The sequence below is a fragment of the Trachemys scripta genome, chromosome 11 (genome assembly GCF_013100865.1).
Source record: "Trachemys scripta elegans isolate TJP31775 chromosome 11, CAS_Tse_1.0, whole genome shotgun sequence".
NCBI lineage: Eukaryota > Metazoa > Chordata > Testudines > Emydidae > Trachemys > Trachemys scripta.
In genome coordinates, this window is record NC_048308.1 from 24,074,656 (window position 1) to 24,092,618 (window position 17,963).

At 40.9% G+C, this 17,963-nt stretch overlaps 1 protein-coding gene across 7 annotated transcripts in view; it reads left to right on the top strand.

Moving 5' to 3' along the window:
• Positions 1-17,963, top strand: part of MBD5 (methyl-CpG binding domain protein 5) — a 242,743-nt gene that overhangs the window by 211,770 nt on the left and 13,010 nt on the right. For all 7 annotated transcript variants that reach the window (XM_034785452.1, XM_034785449.1, XM_034785451.1 and 4 more), the window contains one exon: positions 5,116-5,189. In XM_034785452.1, the coding sequence (XP_034641343.1) occupies positions 5,116-5,189 (74 nt within the window). The remainder of the gene's footprint in view (positions 1-5,115; positions 5,190-17,963) is intronic.

Sequence of the window (17,963 nt, forward strand, 5' to 3'; positions counted from 1 at the left end):
CATACCATCCTCCATCCCAGCCCGAATCACGCTGCCTGTCCACCCAGGGGTCCTAAAGATTGCTAAAACGCTCTGACAGACCCCAGCTTCAATTCCACCCACATCCAAAAGGGCGGAAAAGAAGTATTATGTCCCCACAAAGGGATTCGAATACCTCTACACACACACACCAGCAGGGTCACTGGTTGTGTCCGCAGTTAATGAGAGGGACAGGTGAGTGGCACACTGAAAAATAAAGATGCCAAACAACTAGACCTCTTTGGCAGAAAGAATTATTCTACGTCCAGTCTACAATTTCAGGTGTCCAACCACCAAGCCTTGTTGGGCAGGTACAATTTTAATTTATGGGTCTCCCCGGGCAAGTTCAGGGAGGCCCTTCCACAGAACCTGGCCCACTAGTTCACCATGATCCTGGAAGAGGGCAGAGCGGTGGCAAAGGGTGCCTTCCAGGTGGCCTGGGATCCTAGAGACTTGGTCACCAGAGTGGTTGCCTCGGAGGTGGCCATGAGGCACAGCTCTTGGCTACAATCTTCAGGGTTATCCCAAGAGATGCAGGCCACGATCCAGGACCTCTTGTTTGAGTTTGTGAGGCTCTTCTCTGAGCTCATGGATGCAAGGCAGCATGGCCTTAAAGACTCCTGGACCACCCTGCGATTGCTGGCCCTCCATACTTCGCAGCAGGCCCGAAAGCAGTTCTGGCCTCCTCCGCCTTCTCCTCCTAGGTCCTGGGGCTCTTCCTGGCAGGGTGCCTGCAGGAGAAAGGACAAAGACAAAGGATTTAAGCGATGACGCCCTTCGTCCTCTCCCTCGCCGACTCAACCTGGCCTTTTGAAACATCACGGGGGCCAGAGGCTGGAGTTTTGAAGCTGCACCTAAGGATGGCACCCCAATCAAGTACCTGGATCCACCCTCCTATTCTTTCCTCAACTGCTAGCACCCCTTCCAGTTGGCATGGTCGTGAGTAACATCAGACCGTTGGGTGCTCAACACAGTATCCATGGGCTACAACCTACAGTTCACAACTGCTCCTCCCTCCCACATCCCTCTTCAGGGACCCTTCTCACGAGCAACTCATTGCTCAGGAGGTGGAAAACCTAAGGCTGCGGGCGGTAGAGGAGGTCCCTCAGGATTGGAGGGGAAATGGATTCTACTCCCAATATTTCCTAATCTCGAAAGCAAAAGGGGACCTAAGACCCATCCTGGACCTCCGTTGCCTCAACCAACATTTCAGAAAGTTGAAGTGTAGGAGCAGGATTTTATAATTGTACTATGAGAATTAATGTATGATTTGGTTTTATTTTGTTAGCCATTTTTTTTAAATAGCAGAAAGAAATTACCCTTTGGGACTATGGGAGTTTGTTTTTTATAGGCATTACAAATTGGGCTTTTTTAGTTTTTTGTTTTAAGGTTTAGTTAGTAAGAGACAGAATTTTGTATTGTATTTATGTTAAGTAAATTAAAGTAACGTTGAAGGCCTGGGCCTTAATCTGAATTGTTTTGGTTATAAAATTTAGCAAGGTTTAATTTACAATGTTATTTTGTTTGATATAAAATATTGCTGTTTGTACTTTTAAAGATTTTTGTAAAACACTGTGTGAATAAAAAAGGCATGCATTTAAAAAAAATAAGGTGTAAAGGCCATTATTAATCAAATGGTCCACACAAAAAAAAGCAAAAACACTTATCAAAACTTATTAACGCCAAAAAACCATCAATGCACATCCATGATTGAGGAAGGGCAGATTGATGACCCTGAGGTAGAGGCTGGCACCCCAAAGATAATTAATTAAATCAAATCTGGGACAGAATGACCCTCTCAAAGGTGTTTTGGAATATTAACATAAAAAAATAACACCAATTAAGGAGTAACCGGTCATAAACTGACATAGCAAAATTAATAAATTTCAACAACAACAAAAACTATAAAAACAAGTTGCTTTGCCATAGGGATTTGGGTTTGCCTTGCCACTACTCCAGGAGCATTGGATCGCGACCGACGGAGCCCGGCTCCCCTTTGCAACCAATCTGGCTGGCCACTAAATTAATCCAGACTCCGGTCTGGTAACTATAAACATCGACTGGCGGGTTGTGTGTGTGTGTGTGTGTGTGTGTGTGTGTGTGACTAAAAAGCATGGTCACACATACTAAAAGCATATGCTGGACCCTGCATCACTGCTGGAGGAAGTCCCCTTTGCAGCCCCATCCCCATCAGTTACCCTGGTCTCCGATGCTTCGGATCTGGGGTGGAGAGCCCCTCTAAGTGATCTTGGCATGCAAAGACATTGGTCGGGTCACGATTGCTCCTTACACATAAACTTCAGAGAGCTCAGAGCGGTCTGGTTGGCCTCTCAAGCTTTCCTGCCTCATATAAAAGGCAGGGTGGTTCAAGTCTGGATGGACAATACTGCCGCAGTGTTCTATATCAACAAGTAAGGCAGTGCCCGGTCCTTTGCCCTTGGCCAAGCAGCTCTCAGGCTCTGGAACGTCTGTGTGTTGTGGCCGCACACCTCCCCAGGGCCAGGAACACTTTGGCAGATCGCATCACAGGACTTTCTCATCTCGCCATGAGTGGTCACCATCCAGAAGTGGTCAGCCTAATCTTCCAGAGGTGGGGGACTCCCTTGGTGGACTTGTTTGCATCCAGGCAGAACAGGAAGTGCCACGCTTTCTGTTCGATTCGAGGGATTGACAGAGACTCCCTGTTGGACACTTTTCTACTCCTGTCATCGGGACCCCTTATGTATGCCTGCCCTCCAGTGCCATTAATCTACAGAATCCTTGTGAAGATCAAGCAGGACAGAGAAAGATAATCCTCATAGCACCGGCTTGGCAGCACCAGCACTGGTTCAGCATGCTGCTGGACCTCTCAATGGCCGCCCTGTTACAGCTACTACTCTTGCCGGACCTGTTGTCTCAGAACCATGGCAGACTGCTGCATCCGAACCTGACGGCCTGACTGTTGCATGGTTGAATGCGGATGAGCGGGAGTGTTCGGACAGTGTTCAGCAGGTCCTACTGGGCAGCAGAAAACCCTCTACCAGAGCGACCTACCTGGGCAAATGGAAACGGTTTACATGCTGGACTTCAGATGAAGGTATTCAACCTGAGGAGGCCTCACTGCAGTTAATCCTGGATTATCTCCAGCATCTTAACTTCCAGGGTTTTTCCCTTTCATCTTTTAAGGTCCACTTGGCTGCTGTTTCGGCCTTCCATCCCCCGCTCGAGGGCAGGTCGGTTTTTGCCCAGGACATGACTGCCAGGTTCCTCAAGGGCCTCAAACGCCTCTACCCTCACATCAGGGTCCCTGTTGCTACATGGGACCTGAATCTTGTGCTGTCGTGGATCATGGGGCCCCCCTTCAAGCCTCTGGCTTCATGCTCCCTTCTCCACCTCTCCTCGAAGGTCGCTTTCTTGGTTGCAATAACATCTGCCCGCTGGGTCTCCGAGATTATGGCACTTACCTCAAAGTCGTCCTACATAGTGTTTTACAAGGACAAGGTCCAATTCCGACCACACCTGGCCTTACTACACAAGGTTGTTTCACAGTTTTATAGGAGCCAGAACATAGTCTTACCTGTCTTCTTCCCTAAACCTCATAAGTCGGAGGAGTAGCACAGGTTGAATTCTCTGGACATCAGAAGGGCGTTAGACTTCCACATTGAGAGGATTAAGCCTTTTCGTAAGGCAACACAGTTGTTAGTCGCAGTGGCCAACAGGATGAAAGGTCGTCCAATGTCGACTCAGAGAATCTCGTCTTGGATTACTGCCTGTATCCGCTGCTGCTATGACCAGGCCAAGGTGCTTCCTCCGGCTATTGTAATTGCCCATTCAGCCAGAGCACAAGGATATGTGCTATGCTGCCACCTGTTGGTTTGTCCACACATTTACATCGCGTTACACAGTTACCCAGCAGGCCCAAGATGATGCTGGCTTTGGTAGAGCAGTATTGCAAGCTGCAAATGACCATAAACTCTGAGCCCACCTCCATGGATGCTGCTTTTGAGTCACCTAGAATGGAATTGACATGAGCAAGCACTCAAAGAAGAAAAAAGTTATCTACCTTTAGTAACTTGTTCTTCAAGATGTGTTGCTCATGTCCATTCCATTACCCACCCTCTTCCCCCTCTGTCGGAATTGCTAGTAAGAAGGAACTGAGAGGGTGCAGGGCCGGCGGCGCCTAATATACCAATGCATGAATGCGCCACTCAAGAGGGTGCCACAGCCAACACTACGGATATGGCAAAGGCAAAAATCTCTGACAACTGTGCACGTGGGCACGCACACACCTAGAATGGAATGGATATGAGCAACACATCTCTCAGAACAACAGTTACAAAAGGTAGGTAACCGTTTTTTTTTTTTAAAGGTTGATGGCACATATTAAAAATATATTATATTGTAATAACAGAGTACATAAAAGGTTGTTATGAAGCACAGCTAACTTCAATAAGAGTTAAATGTGTGTGCAGTCAGAATTAGGATCTGTGAGACTTTGACAACAGTAAAAACATAAGAATGGCCATACTGGGTCAGACCGAAGGTCCATCTAGCCCAGTATCCTGTCTTCCAATAGTGGCCAATGCCAGGTGTCCCAGAGGGAATGAACAGAACAGGGAATCATCAAGTGATCCATCCCCTGTTGCCCATTCCCAGCTTCTGGCAAACAGAGGCTAAGGACACCATCCTTGCCCATCCTGGCTAATAGCCACTGATGGACCTATCCTCCATGATTTTATCTAGTTCTTTTTTTAACCCTATTATAGACTTGGCCTTCACAACATCCTCTGGCAAAGACAGTGTTTATATTGTTTATGGTATGAAGAAAACAGGATTATATTTTTTTAAGTAACATTCTAATTTTAGTCCCTAATTCTAATATTTTAGGACTGTGCCATGGTTTTACTTTTTGCATTTTTATTGCTATTGGTATGAGCATACAGAGGAATTGTAAAAATATTTCTTTTCTTCTTTTGGTAGGGAACAGAAATGTTTTGTGGATGCAGTGAAAATTAGGCTCCATAGCCTAAACAACTGCATGTCCAGCAGTAAAGTAAAAGTAGCATTTAATAATTGACTGTCTGGGTAATGTAGTTTGATGTTCATACCTTTACTCAGGTGGAGCCCGAGAAGTTGAAGACACTAACAGAAGGTCTGGAAGCCTACAACCGAGCCAGGAAGAGGAACAGAAAGTAAGCAGATGCTTATTCATTTACAAATTAATTAAAATCATGAAGTTCTCTTGTCTACCAAGAAACTCTCATTTGACTCCCAGAAGTATCCTTGACTGTATCAGGATTTCAGGATTAGATTGTTAGTTATTAACCTGCAACATATATGGAATGCATATCTTTCTGATACTACAGTAAGCTTCTGAAACCTGTGGCAGCACATGTGACAATTTAGGCTCAGTTTTCTTACAAGGGGAAGAGTGGACGATGGTAGCATAAAAACACAGTGGCAGCTTCTAACTATTCTGCTGTGTTTTATATCCAGATAATTTGCCTCTTCATTTTACTGCATATCTGTCTGTCTATGTGTCCTGGAGGAAAGAGGAAGAGAGAACAATATGATATATACCTCAATACTGTTTTTTCTGAAATCTGATGATCCAAAACTCTGGACTGCACTGACTAATGCACCACTCCTGTGGAGCACCTCAGCTCTGCAGGGCTGAAGCTAGACTCCTGCAGAAGTCCACACAAGAAGGAGATGCTTTACAATTATTAGGAGGAACAAAGGATCCTAGCTTCAGTCCTGAGGAGCTTAGAAGATCTGCAGAAATAGAGCACCTAGTTTCTGAATTCCTGATTTTATGCAGGTTATGGATTTTGCAATTTTATAACTTTGTAATTTGGGGAGTTGTATGTATTCATTTTCTGATACACCAGTAATCTTTGAAAATGCCAGCACACCCATATGAATTTTCAAATGTAGATTTGAAACTTACACCTAAAATCATTCATTGCATTTTACTAAGTCAAAAGTATTCTGAACAAATACTATATGACTTTGTGACAAGCATTTTTTTTTCCACACAGCACCACGTTGGTATGGAAAGGGTTACTTCAGATTAGTTCAGTATACTTTGTCATTGCTGGCAAGCTTTTCAGAATTCCTTAATCCCAGCTACGTTTAGTTTAACCAGACTGGCTGCCATATGCAAAGCTTTTATTATACAATATAACAAATGATGTATATTTGAACTAGTTGGTTTTATCTGTGTTGTTTTTTTTTTTTTTTTTGGACTTTATTTAAGATTTTACAAAACTAGGGGAGAGATTTTGAGAGATGTAAAATATGAGAAGAGGGAAAAAATATGGAAGAAAAGAGGAGAAGTAAATTGAGTTTAGGGGAAGAAGACCTAGACAGCTATAAAAAGATACAGAAATTGGCAGGGTTGTCGTGTGCTATTGTTTACTTGCTGTCACAATGACAATCTGTTGGCTTGTATCTGAACAGGAATTTGAAGTACTATAGGCTTATAATTCTTGTCTTCAAAACAACAAATACAGACTTAAAGGAATCAAATAATTACAGTAGAGCCCTGTTTATCCTATCTGGCCCTGGTTCCAGTTAGATTAGATAATCAAAAATTCAGATAATTAGGAGAATGGGCAAAGAGTTTTCTATATTTTGTTTTAAGATGCAGAGTTGCTTTTAAACTAGCTGACCCCTCCCGGAAAAGCCGCCTTCTTTATTTACAGCTTACATGAACCATTACTTCTAGTAAAGAATACCAGTTCCTAAAAATGCAGAAAGGATAAACTCAAGCATTAAAACATAGCCCCCTTCTTTACAGCATACACAAACCATTATTGATAAATAGTGCCAGTTTTTAAAAATGCAGACATGATCATTGCAGCAACCCCAATACTCATGGTAACAACTAACAACAATAACAATATGTAATATGTATAAAGTATTAAATTAACATACAGTATTGTATATAGGACAATGGTAAATACAGCAACACTCACATTTATAATGGCTGGGGAAAATCTGACAGTTTGTGATACTGTGCTTTTTCCAATGTTATAATCTTGGGCTATTTTTTGCTAGTGACTGTCCTTTATTTATTTTATTAATAATCTCTATTTTAGCATCCAATGATAGTACTATGAGATTTCGCTTAGTAATCGCAGTCATTTTACAAGGCTGAAAAGATGGGATGGTTACAGTGTTGCCATGCAGATGATGTCAATTTCCCATATTCTTGTGTGTGCACTGGTGGTTCGGTTAATAGAGAGAGCCGGATAATGAAACTCAGATAAAAGGGTTTCTGCTGTACTTGTATTTAACGCCTTTTAAGGTGTAAGCTTTTCTTGTTCTCTGGTAGAGCGGTATTTCATGAGCAATATTGCTGATGCCAGTTAAAAATGCTATCCTTTCTGCACCATCCTGAAACATGTCTCTGGGTTTTTTGTATGAGTGCATGCTGCAAACATAAAAATGCCTTTGACAACATTTCAGTTATTTGCCATTAGTTGTCCCTGAAGCAAAATTTCTCCACTAGGAAAATGACTCAATGAACAGCTTTAAAGATCTTATGAAAAAATCAGTTAAAAGTAGAGACCTTGCTGAATCTGGCTCAATATTTGTACATATGGAAACATTAGAGAATATTAAATGCAAAAATGTGCATTGGTGAAATGCTGTGGTTATACAAATGTCAGGAAATTCAAAGTTACAGTTCGCATAACAACCATGACTCAGCTTACCCCCTTTCATGAATGTAACAGTTTGTATTACTATCTATGGTGTTATCATTAATACTCATATATATGGAACACACAAAAAATCCATGTTAAATTAACATAATTATGCGACCCCCGAGCATGCCCAAATAAATTTGTTAGTCTCTAAGGTGCCACAAGAACTCCTCGTTGTTTTTGCTGTTACAGACTAACACAGTTACCACTCTGAAACATTGCAAAATCAAGCACTCAAAAGTTAGGAAATGCCAGAATTAAGGTTGCCTGTGCATTCTTAATTCGGTACCCTTGTGCATATGCATTATGATACAATCTATATATTACATGATCATGTTATTTTTTCCATAGGACTATCTCTTTCAGTGCACGCTTAATAAGTGGTTCTTCAATATTTTGTTTCCTCTTCATTGTTCAATAAGTGGCCCCATGCCTTGTTTACTACACACTATTCAAAACCTAGTCTGAAGACAGAATTTTTATTTCTCATTGGTTTTTTTCTATGATGCTCATCACAACAGTATCTGATTGGTTCACAAACATTAATTTATTTTCACAACATTCCTGTGAGATGGAGTATTATTATCCCCCTTTTACAGATTGAAAGCTGAGGCACAGAGAGATTAAGGTCAAAAGTGTCCCCTCATTTTGGGTACCCATTCTGAGATGCCTAGAACCAGGTTTTTCAAAGTCCTTGGCATTGTATAGCACTGTGTAAGTTAAAAACTCAGTCTCATTGACTTCAGTTGCAGCTGTGAGTGCTTGACATTTCTGCAAATCAGACTCCAGAGTCTCAAGTCAGGCACCCACAAAATGAGGAACATACAAGTTTGGTTTTAGTGACTAGCCCAGCATCACGTAGGCACTGTGTGTTACAAATAGGGATAGAATCTAGTTCCCCAAGGCAGTATTCAACTGCCTTAATCATGAGATCATCTTTTCTCTTCCTGCAATCCACTGTCTCATTCACTACATACATTCCAGCTTTTGCAACAAATGAGGCAGGGGTCCTACAGACAACGGTCTCCTTCACTACACAGCCCCAATTCATTCCCAGAGCGGATCCATTCTGTCCAATAAATGAGGCAGGGGTCCTGTGCAGAAAATATTAAGTGATCTTGTAATTAAAGACTGTATCATAATTCATATACAAAAGGCCAAATTGAGGTTGCACAGGTGCCTTAATTAGGCAGTTGTTACTTTTCAGTACTTGACTTTAGAACTGTAATGTTCTTTTAATCAAGTTTTTGTGTATAATTTCCTAGGCTTTTTAAAAAAACAAATTGAAAAAACAGAAATTCCATCATGTGACATCATATTGACACCCACATGGTTCATCACCAGAGTTGGAACCTTTAGATCAACTGCACAGACCTCTATCAATCAATACTAGAGAAGGATGATACACTTTGTCCATGGGTTTCACAAATATTTTCTGACAGCAATGGAAGAGTGAGACTCAGGAATCTTGTGTTCCATTGTAGGCCCTGGAGGGGAGTGTGCTGTACTGGTCACAAACCCTTCTGCCATCTCCCCCCTCCAAGCTTGACCCTTTCTGCCCAGTTTCCCCCAACGTGTCTCCTTGTCACCTCTCGTTCCTCACTCCATCCCAGGCTCCTCAGCGGTCCAGTCCTAGTCTTCCCTTCCGGACTCCCAGTCCCAATCTCCTTCCACTGTCAGCATCCAGTCCCAGTGTTCCAGTCCCAGTGTTCCACCTACTCTAGGCTCCTTGTCCCAGTCTACTCTTCTGCTTTCAAAGGTCTTTCTCTTGTCCCCGCTACATTTGAATCAGTCATTTCCCTCCTCCACACTGCCTGAGCCTACCAGGGAGACATTTAGAGCACAGGAAAGACAGTCTCCCTGATTTCAGTTCCATTGCTGGGACTTGCACCCAGAGCAGCAATTTCAGGGAAAGTCTTGCTTGGCCCCAGGCTGGAGCATGCCCAATGTGGATGAAATCTTCTGACATTTTAGCTGTTAAACTAGCATGTGTACTCTGCAGTTTTTCAAAGGCTTATAACTTCACCAAATTTGAGTGGATTTTCACAGGGACAGCAAAAGACACCCCTGACACAAAGGACACCCCCTGTCAAATTTCTAGTTCCTGCTTCAAAGTATGGGGGCATGAGAGGTTTAAAAAAAAAAAAAAGGATAGCCAAAAAATTTTAACATGGGCAAAACAATGTATTTGTCCCTAGCGTGGTGTCAAGTATCGGGGGTAACCATGTTAATCTGTATCCACAAAAACAACAAGGAGTCCAGTGGCACCTAAAAGACTAACATATTTATTTAGGCATAAGCTTTCATGGGTAAAAAACCCACTTCTTCAGGTGCAACCTGATGCATCTGAAGAAGTGGGGTTTTTACCCTCAGGAGCTTATGCCCAAATAAATCTGTTAATCTTTAAGGTGCCACCGGACTCCTTGTTGTTTTTGTCCCTAGCCTCATTCTCGGAAACATTTGAAGCATTTTGGCTGAAATTTGGGGGGGATTTCAGCCTAAAATAGACACCCCAACATGGAAAATTTCAGCTCAAGAAGTTAGTTTAACAAAGTTATAAGCAACTGAAAATAGGGCCTTATAATGGGAAGTGCCAGGCAATGTTAATAGGTGGTGCTGCCAGCTCCACCAATAGCATGAGCCGTAAATTTAGCCAATATGGCCACGTTATAATTGTAGGGAAGACTATAATTTTCAGTTTCTCGATGAGTGCATAAGTTAAAACTGCAACGTCAAAATTGAATGATCAGTAATGAAAATGCCATAGTTGTGCATTAATAAATATACCAAACTGTTCATTTTTCTTCAGTTTTTCAACATTCTCTAATAACTAAGTTATAGTGTGATTTGCGTTAGATGATTGTTGGTTCACTTCTTCAGTAGTGGAAAGCAGAGGGTTTAAATACACCCAAGGCATTCACTAGTAGTCCAGTAATATACCCTGTGTTGTAATTAATTTGTAATATGGTCTGTCAAGTTAAGGTAGACCAAAGCTAATGTGGTCTATTACATAGCTTCTCAAAGGGGGGCACTTAAATTTACATACCAGAATAACAGGTTTCAGCACCCAAGCACTGATTGAGTCCCCTAAATAAACTATGATGATGATGGTAACATTCATAGGTTGATGCTCAAATAGGGACTTAAGTGATCCAGCCAATACTAAAGCACCTAAAATGGGTATTTTAGGTGCTTAATTTTTAGGTATCTTATTTTAGGCTCCTAAACTGAGATTGTTCCCAGAGTGCCCAGGTACTACACTGATGGGCATTTTAGAAATAGATATCTATTAAATTGGGGGTCCCCGGTATATGTCTCCACTTTATCTGTCATTTCGCATATCCATCGCTCATCAATAGGAGAACGTGTTCCGATTCACATCGGTCCGTAGCTGCATCTCCGTCGCTTCACCTTTTGCATGGCTTTTCTTTGGGTGCTTCCCCCGGCATTCAGGAGTTGCTGGGAGGGAGGGGAAGGAGTAGGGATGGGACGTGCTCAGAGGATGGGGCGGAACTGGGTGGGAAGAGGCGGGGTGGGGGTTGAGGGGGGGGGTCAGGAAGAGGCGGGGCGGGCAATTATTTCTTATGGGGAAAAATTTCCCTGTATCCGTCGTTTCGGTATTTGTCGCCCTTTTCAGGAACACAACCCTGACATATACCAGGGACTCCCTGTAATTAACACTTTGTTTGTCATCAACATTTTCATAGTACAATGAGGATAACATCTTTTAGAATTGTCATTCAAATTATTGTATTTTTCATCTTATCCTCTTTCAACTGGCTAAATTGCCTTACAATAATGATTTTGGTCTATTATGATTTAAAAAAAGATCGTGGAGCAGTTTTTAAAATAAGGGCTGGGGGAAAGCCGTCAGGTGCAGAGGAGCACGTGGTTTGGACAGAGACATCCCTTAGGGGAGGATCTTTTAATGGAGATTCTCTATGTCCTAGTAAGGAGGAGAGGATGGAAGATGATAAAATACAGATAGGATCTGATGAGAAGCAGTCAAATGAAAAAAAAAAAAAGTCCCATTTAATTACATTAGCAGACAGCTAAAAAGTGACAAGTTTTTAAAGTGCTTATATACCAATGCTAGAAGTCTAAATAATAAGATGGGTGAACTAGAGTGCCTCACATTAAATGGGGGTAGCGATATAATAGGCATCACAGAAACTTGGTGGAATGAGGATAATCAGTGGAACACAGTAAAACCAGGGTACAAAATATATCGGAAGGACAGAACAGGTCGTGCTGGTGAGGGAGTGGCACTATATGTGAAAGAAAGCATAGAATCAAATGAAGTAAAAATCTTAAATGAACCAAACTGTGCCATAGAGTCTCTATGGATAGTAATTCCATGCTCTAATAATAGGAATATAGCAGTAGGGATATATTACTGACCACCTGACCAGGGTGGTTATAGTGACTATGAAATGCTCAGGCTGATTAGAGAGGCTATTAAAATAAAAAACTCAATAATAATGGGGGATTTCAACTATCTCCGTATTGACTGGGTACATGTCACCTCAAGATGGGATGCAGAGAGAAAGTTTCTTGACACCTTAAATGACTGTTTCTTGGAGCAACTAGTCCTGGAACCCACAAGAGGAGAGGCAATTCTAGATCCTGTGTTCCCCTAAGTGGAACACAGGATGTGGTCTAAGAGGTGAATATAGCAGGACCGTTTGGTAGTAGTGACCATAATATAATAAAATTTAACATCCGTGTGGCGGGGAAGAAATCCATATAAGCACAACACTGTAGCATTTAATTTCAGAAAGGGGAATGACACAAAAATGAGGAGGTTAGTTAAACAGAAATTAAAAGGTACAGTGCCAGAAGTGAAATCCCTGCAGGCTGCATGGAAACTTTTTAAAGACACCATAATAGAGGCTCAACTTAAATGTGTAACCCAAATTAAAAAACATAGTAAGAGAACCAAAAACTGCCATCATGGATAAACAACAAAGTAAAAGAAGCAGTAAGAGGCAAAAAGGCATCCTTTAAAAAGTGGAAGTTAAATCCTAGTGTGGAAAATAGAAAGGAGCATAAAGTCTGGCAAGTGAAGTATAAAAATATAATTAGGAAGGTCAAAAAAGTATTTGAAGGACAGCTAGCCAAAGACTCAAAAATAATAGCAAAAAAATTTCTAAGTACATCAGAAGCAGGCAGCCTGCTAAACAACCGGTGGGGCCACTGGACGATCGAGATGCTAAAGGACCACTCAAGGATGATAAGGCCATTGTGGAGAAACTAAATGAATTCTTCGCATCGGTCTTCACGGCTGAGGATGTGAGGGAGATTCCCAAACCTGAGCCATTCTTTTTAGGTGACAAAACTGAGGAACTGTCCCAGATTGAGGTGTCATTAGAGGAGGTTTTGGAACAAATTGATAAATTAAACAGTAATAATTCACCAGGACCAGATAGTATTCACCCAAGAGTTCTGAAGGAACTCAAATGTGAAATTGCAGAACTACTAACTGTAGTTTGTAACCTATCATTTAAATCAGCTTCTGTAGCAAATGACTGGAGAATAGCTAATGTGACACCAATTTTTAAAAAGGGCTCCAGAGGTGATCCCGGCAATTACAGGCCAGTAAGCCTGACTTCAGTACAGAGCAAACTGGTTGAAACTATAGTAAAGAACAAAATTGTCATACACATAGATGAACATTTGTTAGAGAAGAGTCAACATGGTTTTTGTAAAGGGAAATCATGCCTCACCAATCTACTAGAATTCTTTGAGGGGATCAACAAGCATGTGGACAAGGGGGATCCAGTGGATATAGTGTACTTAGATTTTCAGAAAGCCTTTGACAAGGTCCCTCACCAAAGGCTCTTAAGCAAAGTAAGCTATCATGGGATATGAGGGAAGGTCCTCTCAGGGACTGATAATTGGTTTAAAGATAGGAAACAAAGGCTAGGAATAAATGGCCAGTTTTCAGAATGGAGAGAGGTAAATAGTGGTGTCCCACAGGAGTCTATACTGGGACCAGTCCTATTCAACATGTTCATAAATGATCTGGAAAAGGGTGTAAACAGTGAGGTGGCAAAATTTGCAGATGATACAAAACTACTCAAGATAGTTAAGTCCCAGGCAGACTGCGAAGAGCTACAAAAGGATCTCTCAAAACTAGGTGACTTGGCAACAAAAATGGCAGATGAAATTCAATATTGATAAATGTACAGTAACGCCTCACTTAAAGTCGTTCCGGTTAACGTTGTTTTGTTGTTATCTTGCTGATCAATTAAGGAACATGCTCATTTAAAGTTGTGCAATACTCTCTTCTAACGTCTTTTGGCAGCCGCCTGCTTTGTCTACGGCTTGCAGGAAGAGCAGCCCATTGCAGCTAGCTGGAGGGAGCTTGGAACCAGGGTAGACTGGCAGCCCCCCATCAGCTCCCCTTATCAGCTCCCTGCTCCCCTAAGTTCCCTGTCCTCTGCCTTGGAGCTGCTCCCCAAGACTCCTGCTTGCTGTGCAGGGGGGGGGGGGAAGGAAGAGGGGAGCTAATGTCAGGGTGTCCCCCTCCCCCGTGCTCCTGCACCCTGCCTACCCCATCTTTCATAGAGCAGGGGGGACACACCAGGGCTCAGGACGGAGGGAGCTTGCACCAGCTTTGGTCTCAGCAAGCTGATCTAATTAACAAGGCAATGTACTTAAAGGAGAAATGCGCATATCTCCCTCCATTCCTGCTGCCTTGTCGAGTGAGAGAGTTAACTCTTGAGGGGTCAGCCAATTGCTAGTTCATCATTTAGCAGTAAGGGAAATATCCCACCCTCTGACTCCTCCAGCTCAACCAAGCTTCACAATCATCATCACTGTGACCAGTATTAAATTGTTTAAAATTTATACTGTGTGTGTGTATGTGTGTGTGTGTATATATATATATAGTCTTTTGTCTGGTGAAAAACATTTCCCTGGAACCTAACCCCCTCATTTACATTAATTCTTATGGAGAAATTGGATTCGCTTAACATCATTTCGCTTAACATCGTTTCGCTTAAAGTTGCATTTTTCAGGAACATAACTACAATGTTAAGTGAGGAGTTACTGTAAAGTAATGTACATTGGAAAATATAATCCCAACTATACATATGAATGATAGGGTCTGAGATCTTGGGGTCATTGTGGATAGTTCTCTGAAAACATCCACTCCATGTGCAGCAGCAGTCAAAAAAGCGAACAGAATGTTGGGCATCATTAAGAAAGGGATAGATAACAAGACAGAAAATATATTGCCTCTATATAAATCCTTGGTACGCCTACATCTTGAATACTTCATGCAGATGTTGTTGCCCCATCTCAAAAAAGATATATTGGAATTGGAAAAGGTTCAGAAAAGGGCAACAAAAATTATTAGTGGTATGAAACGGCTTCCATCTGAGGAGAGATTAATAAGACTGGGACTTTTCAGATTGGAAAAGAGACGACTTTGGGGGGATATGATAGAGGTCTATAAAACCATGACTGGTGTGGAGAAGATAGATAAGGAAGTGTTGTTATTTACTCCTTATTATAACACAAGAACTAGGGGTCACCAAATGAAATTAATGGCAGCAGATTTAAAACAAACAAAAGGAAGTATTTCTTCACACAATGCTAAGTCAACCTGTGGAACTCTTTGCCAGAGGATGTTATGAAGGCCAAGACTATAACAGGTTCAAAAAAGAACTAAATTCATGGAGGATAGGTCCATCAATGGCTATTAGCCAGGATGGGCAGGGATGGTGTCCCTAACCTCTGTTTGCCGGAAGCTGGGAATGGATGACGGGGGATGGATCACTTGATGATTACCTGTTCTGATCATTCCCTCTTGGGCATCTGGCATTGGTCACTGTTGGAAGACAGGATATTGGGCTAGATGGAGCTTTGGTCTGACCCAGTCTGGCCGTTCTCATGTTCTAGGTTTTTAATAATTTGATTTTAAAAATATAAACAGTATATTTAAACAGCAATGGAAAATAGTATCTTGATGTTATGTAATCTATTTGTCTTGAACATGTTAAATTGCTTGTATTGTTTCTCTTCATAAGAACAACACACACAATTTAAAATGTTCAAAACAAATAGATTACATGATAGTGTCAAACAGACTATTTTCATAAAAAGATTGTCAGAATCATTTAGCACTTTGGGTCTCCTTATATGTTCATGGGGGAAAAATGCATTTTATTGAGGAAGAATTGCAGTTTTATTATTCTGATAAAGTAATCCTGCAAAAGTGCTGTTCCATTTTAGAACAAGTGATATTTCAGAGAATTGATTATTTCTGCAATTGTAGTCCTATCAAGGCAGTTCTACTGTTTATTTCATATATAAACATAAATTCAAAATGAGTGATATTGAAATAGAAGTTCAAACTTATGACTTCAGCACATAATTTTGGAAGTTATAAAATATACTACATGGCTAGGTTTGTTTGAGGGAGTATTAAAAACATTTGCATCTTGTCTTTATAGTATGCAAATGAGGAGTTATAGTGGGGATGAATTTGTCCAATAATGTTTTTAAAAAACTGCAATGAAACTTGACACTGGACTTTTAAAAATATAAACACTATAAATGTTAGGAAGTGTTTAGTTTTGGCTGTGCATCCACTGTTTGACTAGCCACCTAAAGGGATTATGTGAATTAGTAGAGAGAATTTAGGAAGACACATAAATATGCTTATTGTTGACTACATCTATTTTATGATCTATTGAGATGTAAGGAACTTGAAATCGGCTACATATTTTTAAAATAAACAACAAGCCAATAGTAATAGCACATGATCCTGCAAATCCTTAGTCATATGACAACAGTGGTTCTATTCATGTGAGTAAACGCTTTGTAGCATCACAGTCTTAGTTAGCTGTTACATTTTAAAATGGCATCTAAAAACACAGTTTTTTAATTTTAGTTTCAGATTATACTAACATTCATTACAAAACCACAGTTGTAAGTTACATTTCCAAAGACAAAACTGCATCACATAAAATTAATATTTGTACACCCATACTCCATTTCTAAATTGAACTGTAAACATAAATACTTTGCTCTCATGTGGCCCTACATCTTTCTTTATACCTCCATTGCTCTGCCTGTCTACGTAAGATTGCTTTTAGTTCAGCCTCTTCATAAACATGACTGTTGATGTGTGTTTATCTGAAGATTAAAAAAACAAAGAGAGAAATAAACTTCCTGAAGTTTAATAGCAGAACTTTCAAAAGACTTCATTGGCCTAACTTTGTTCCCGTTGAAATCATTGGTAAAACTCAATTATGAGAGTTTGGGGTTTTTTTAAATCCTACCTTAAGTGTCAGATACACACACTGTAAATCTTTAGTTCTCTAAATATTATCCTGATGTGTTGGCTACCGTAGCTGTAAAAAGCACACGATAGCATAATTAGAGAACTGATCATCACATACATATCTTTTAATGATGTTTTACTATGATTATTCAAATACAGTGGCATGCTAATCAAGTAGGTTGACCTCTGTGTGGCCAATAAAACATTAGATTGTTTTATTTCATTTGTAACATGTAAATTATATGTAGAACATTTCTCAAAGTGAATACATTTTGGCAGGTTCTCTATTATTTTCTAAAGTTCCCAGACTCATGGCCACAAACTGCAAACACTGCCAGAGGAATTGCTGACTATTGGGCTTAGCCTCACTGAACTACCATGGGTTTACTTGTACCTTTTGGCAAATGTAGTTCTTTGATTAAAGCATTAACTACCTTCAGGAATTCAAGAGAAATAAAAGGTTACTTCTCATTCAGTCATCACCTTCAAATTTTAGTGTAACTCTGCCCTTTCCTATTTATCTGAGTTTGCCTCATTTTGTATCACCCTTCACCCCTTCTACTCAGCCCAGGTTCTCACCCTTTACCACTCATTTCTTAGCTTCTCACATAAACACCTCCGTGCTTTCTTCCATGCTGCGCAATGCATGATTATGACCTTCTTGAATGCATTCACAAAGCGTCTGCCCTCTACAGTTTACGCCTGTATGAAAGGCCCACATCTTCTGGAGGAGCTAATCTAGTTGACTTGTATATTATGACATTAATAAAAGAGAGAAAGTTATGTTGTTTTCCATTTCCCTATACCCTCTATCTTCTGGTCTATCTGTCCTTTCATTGCAAGCTCATTGGGGAAGCAGCCATTCCTTCTTATATGTCTGAAAAGCACCCACCACCTGGGTTACCATAAGCAAATATTTAATAATAAAATAATAATAGTTCTGCAGCTTTAAGACACAG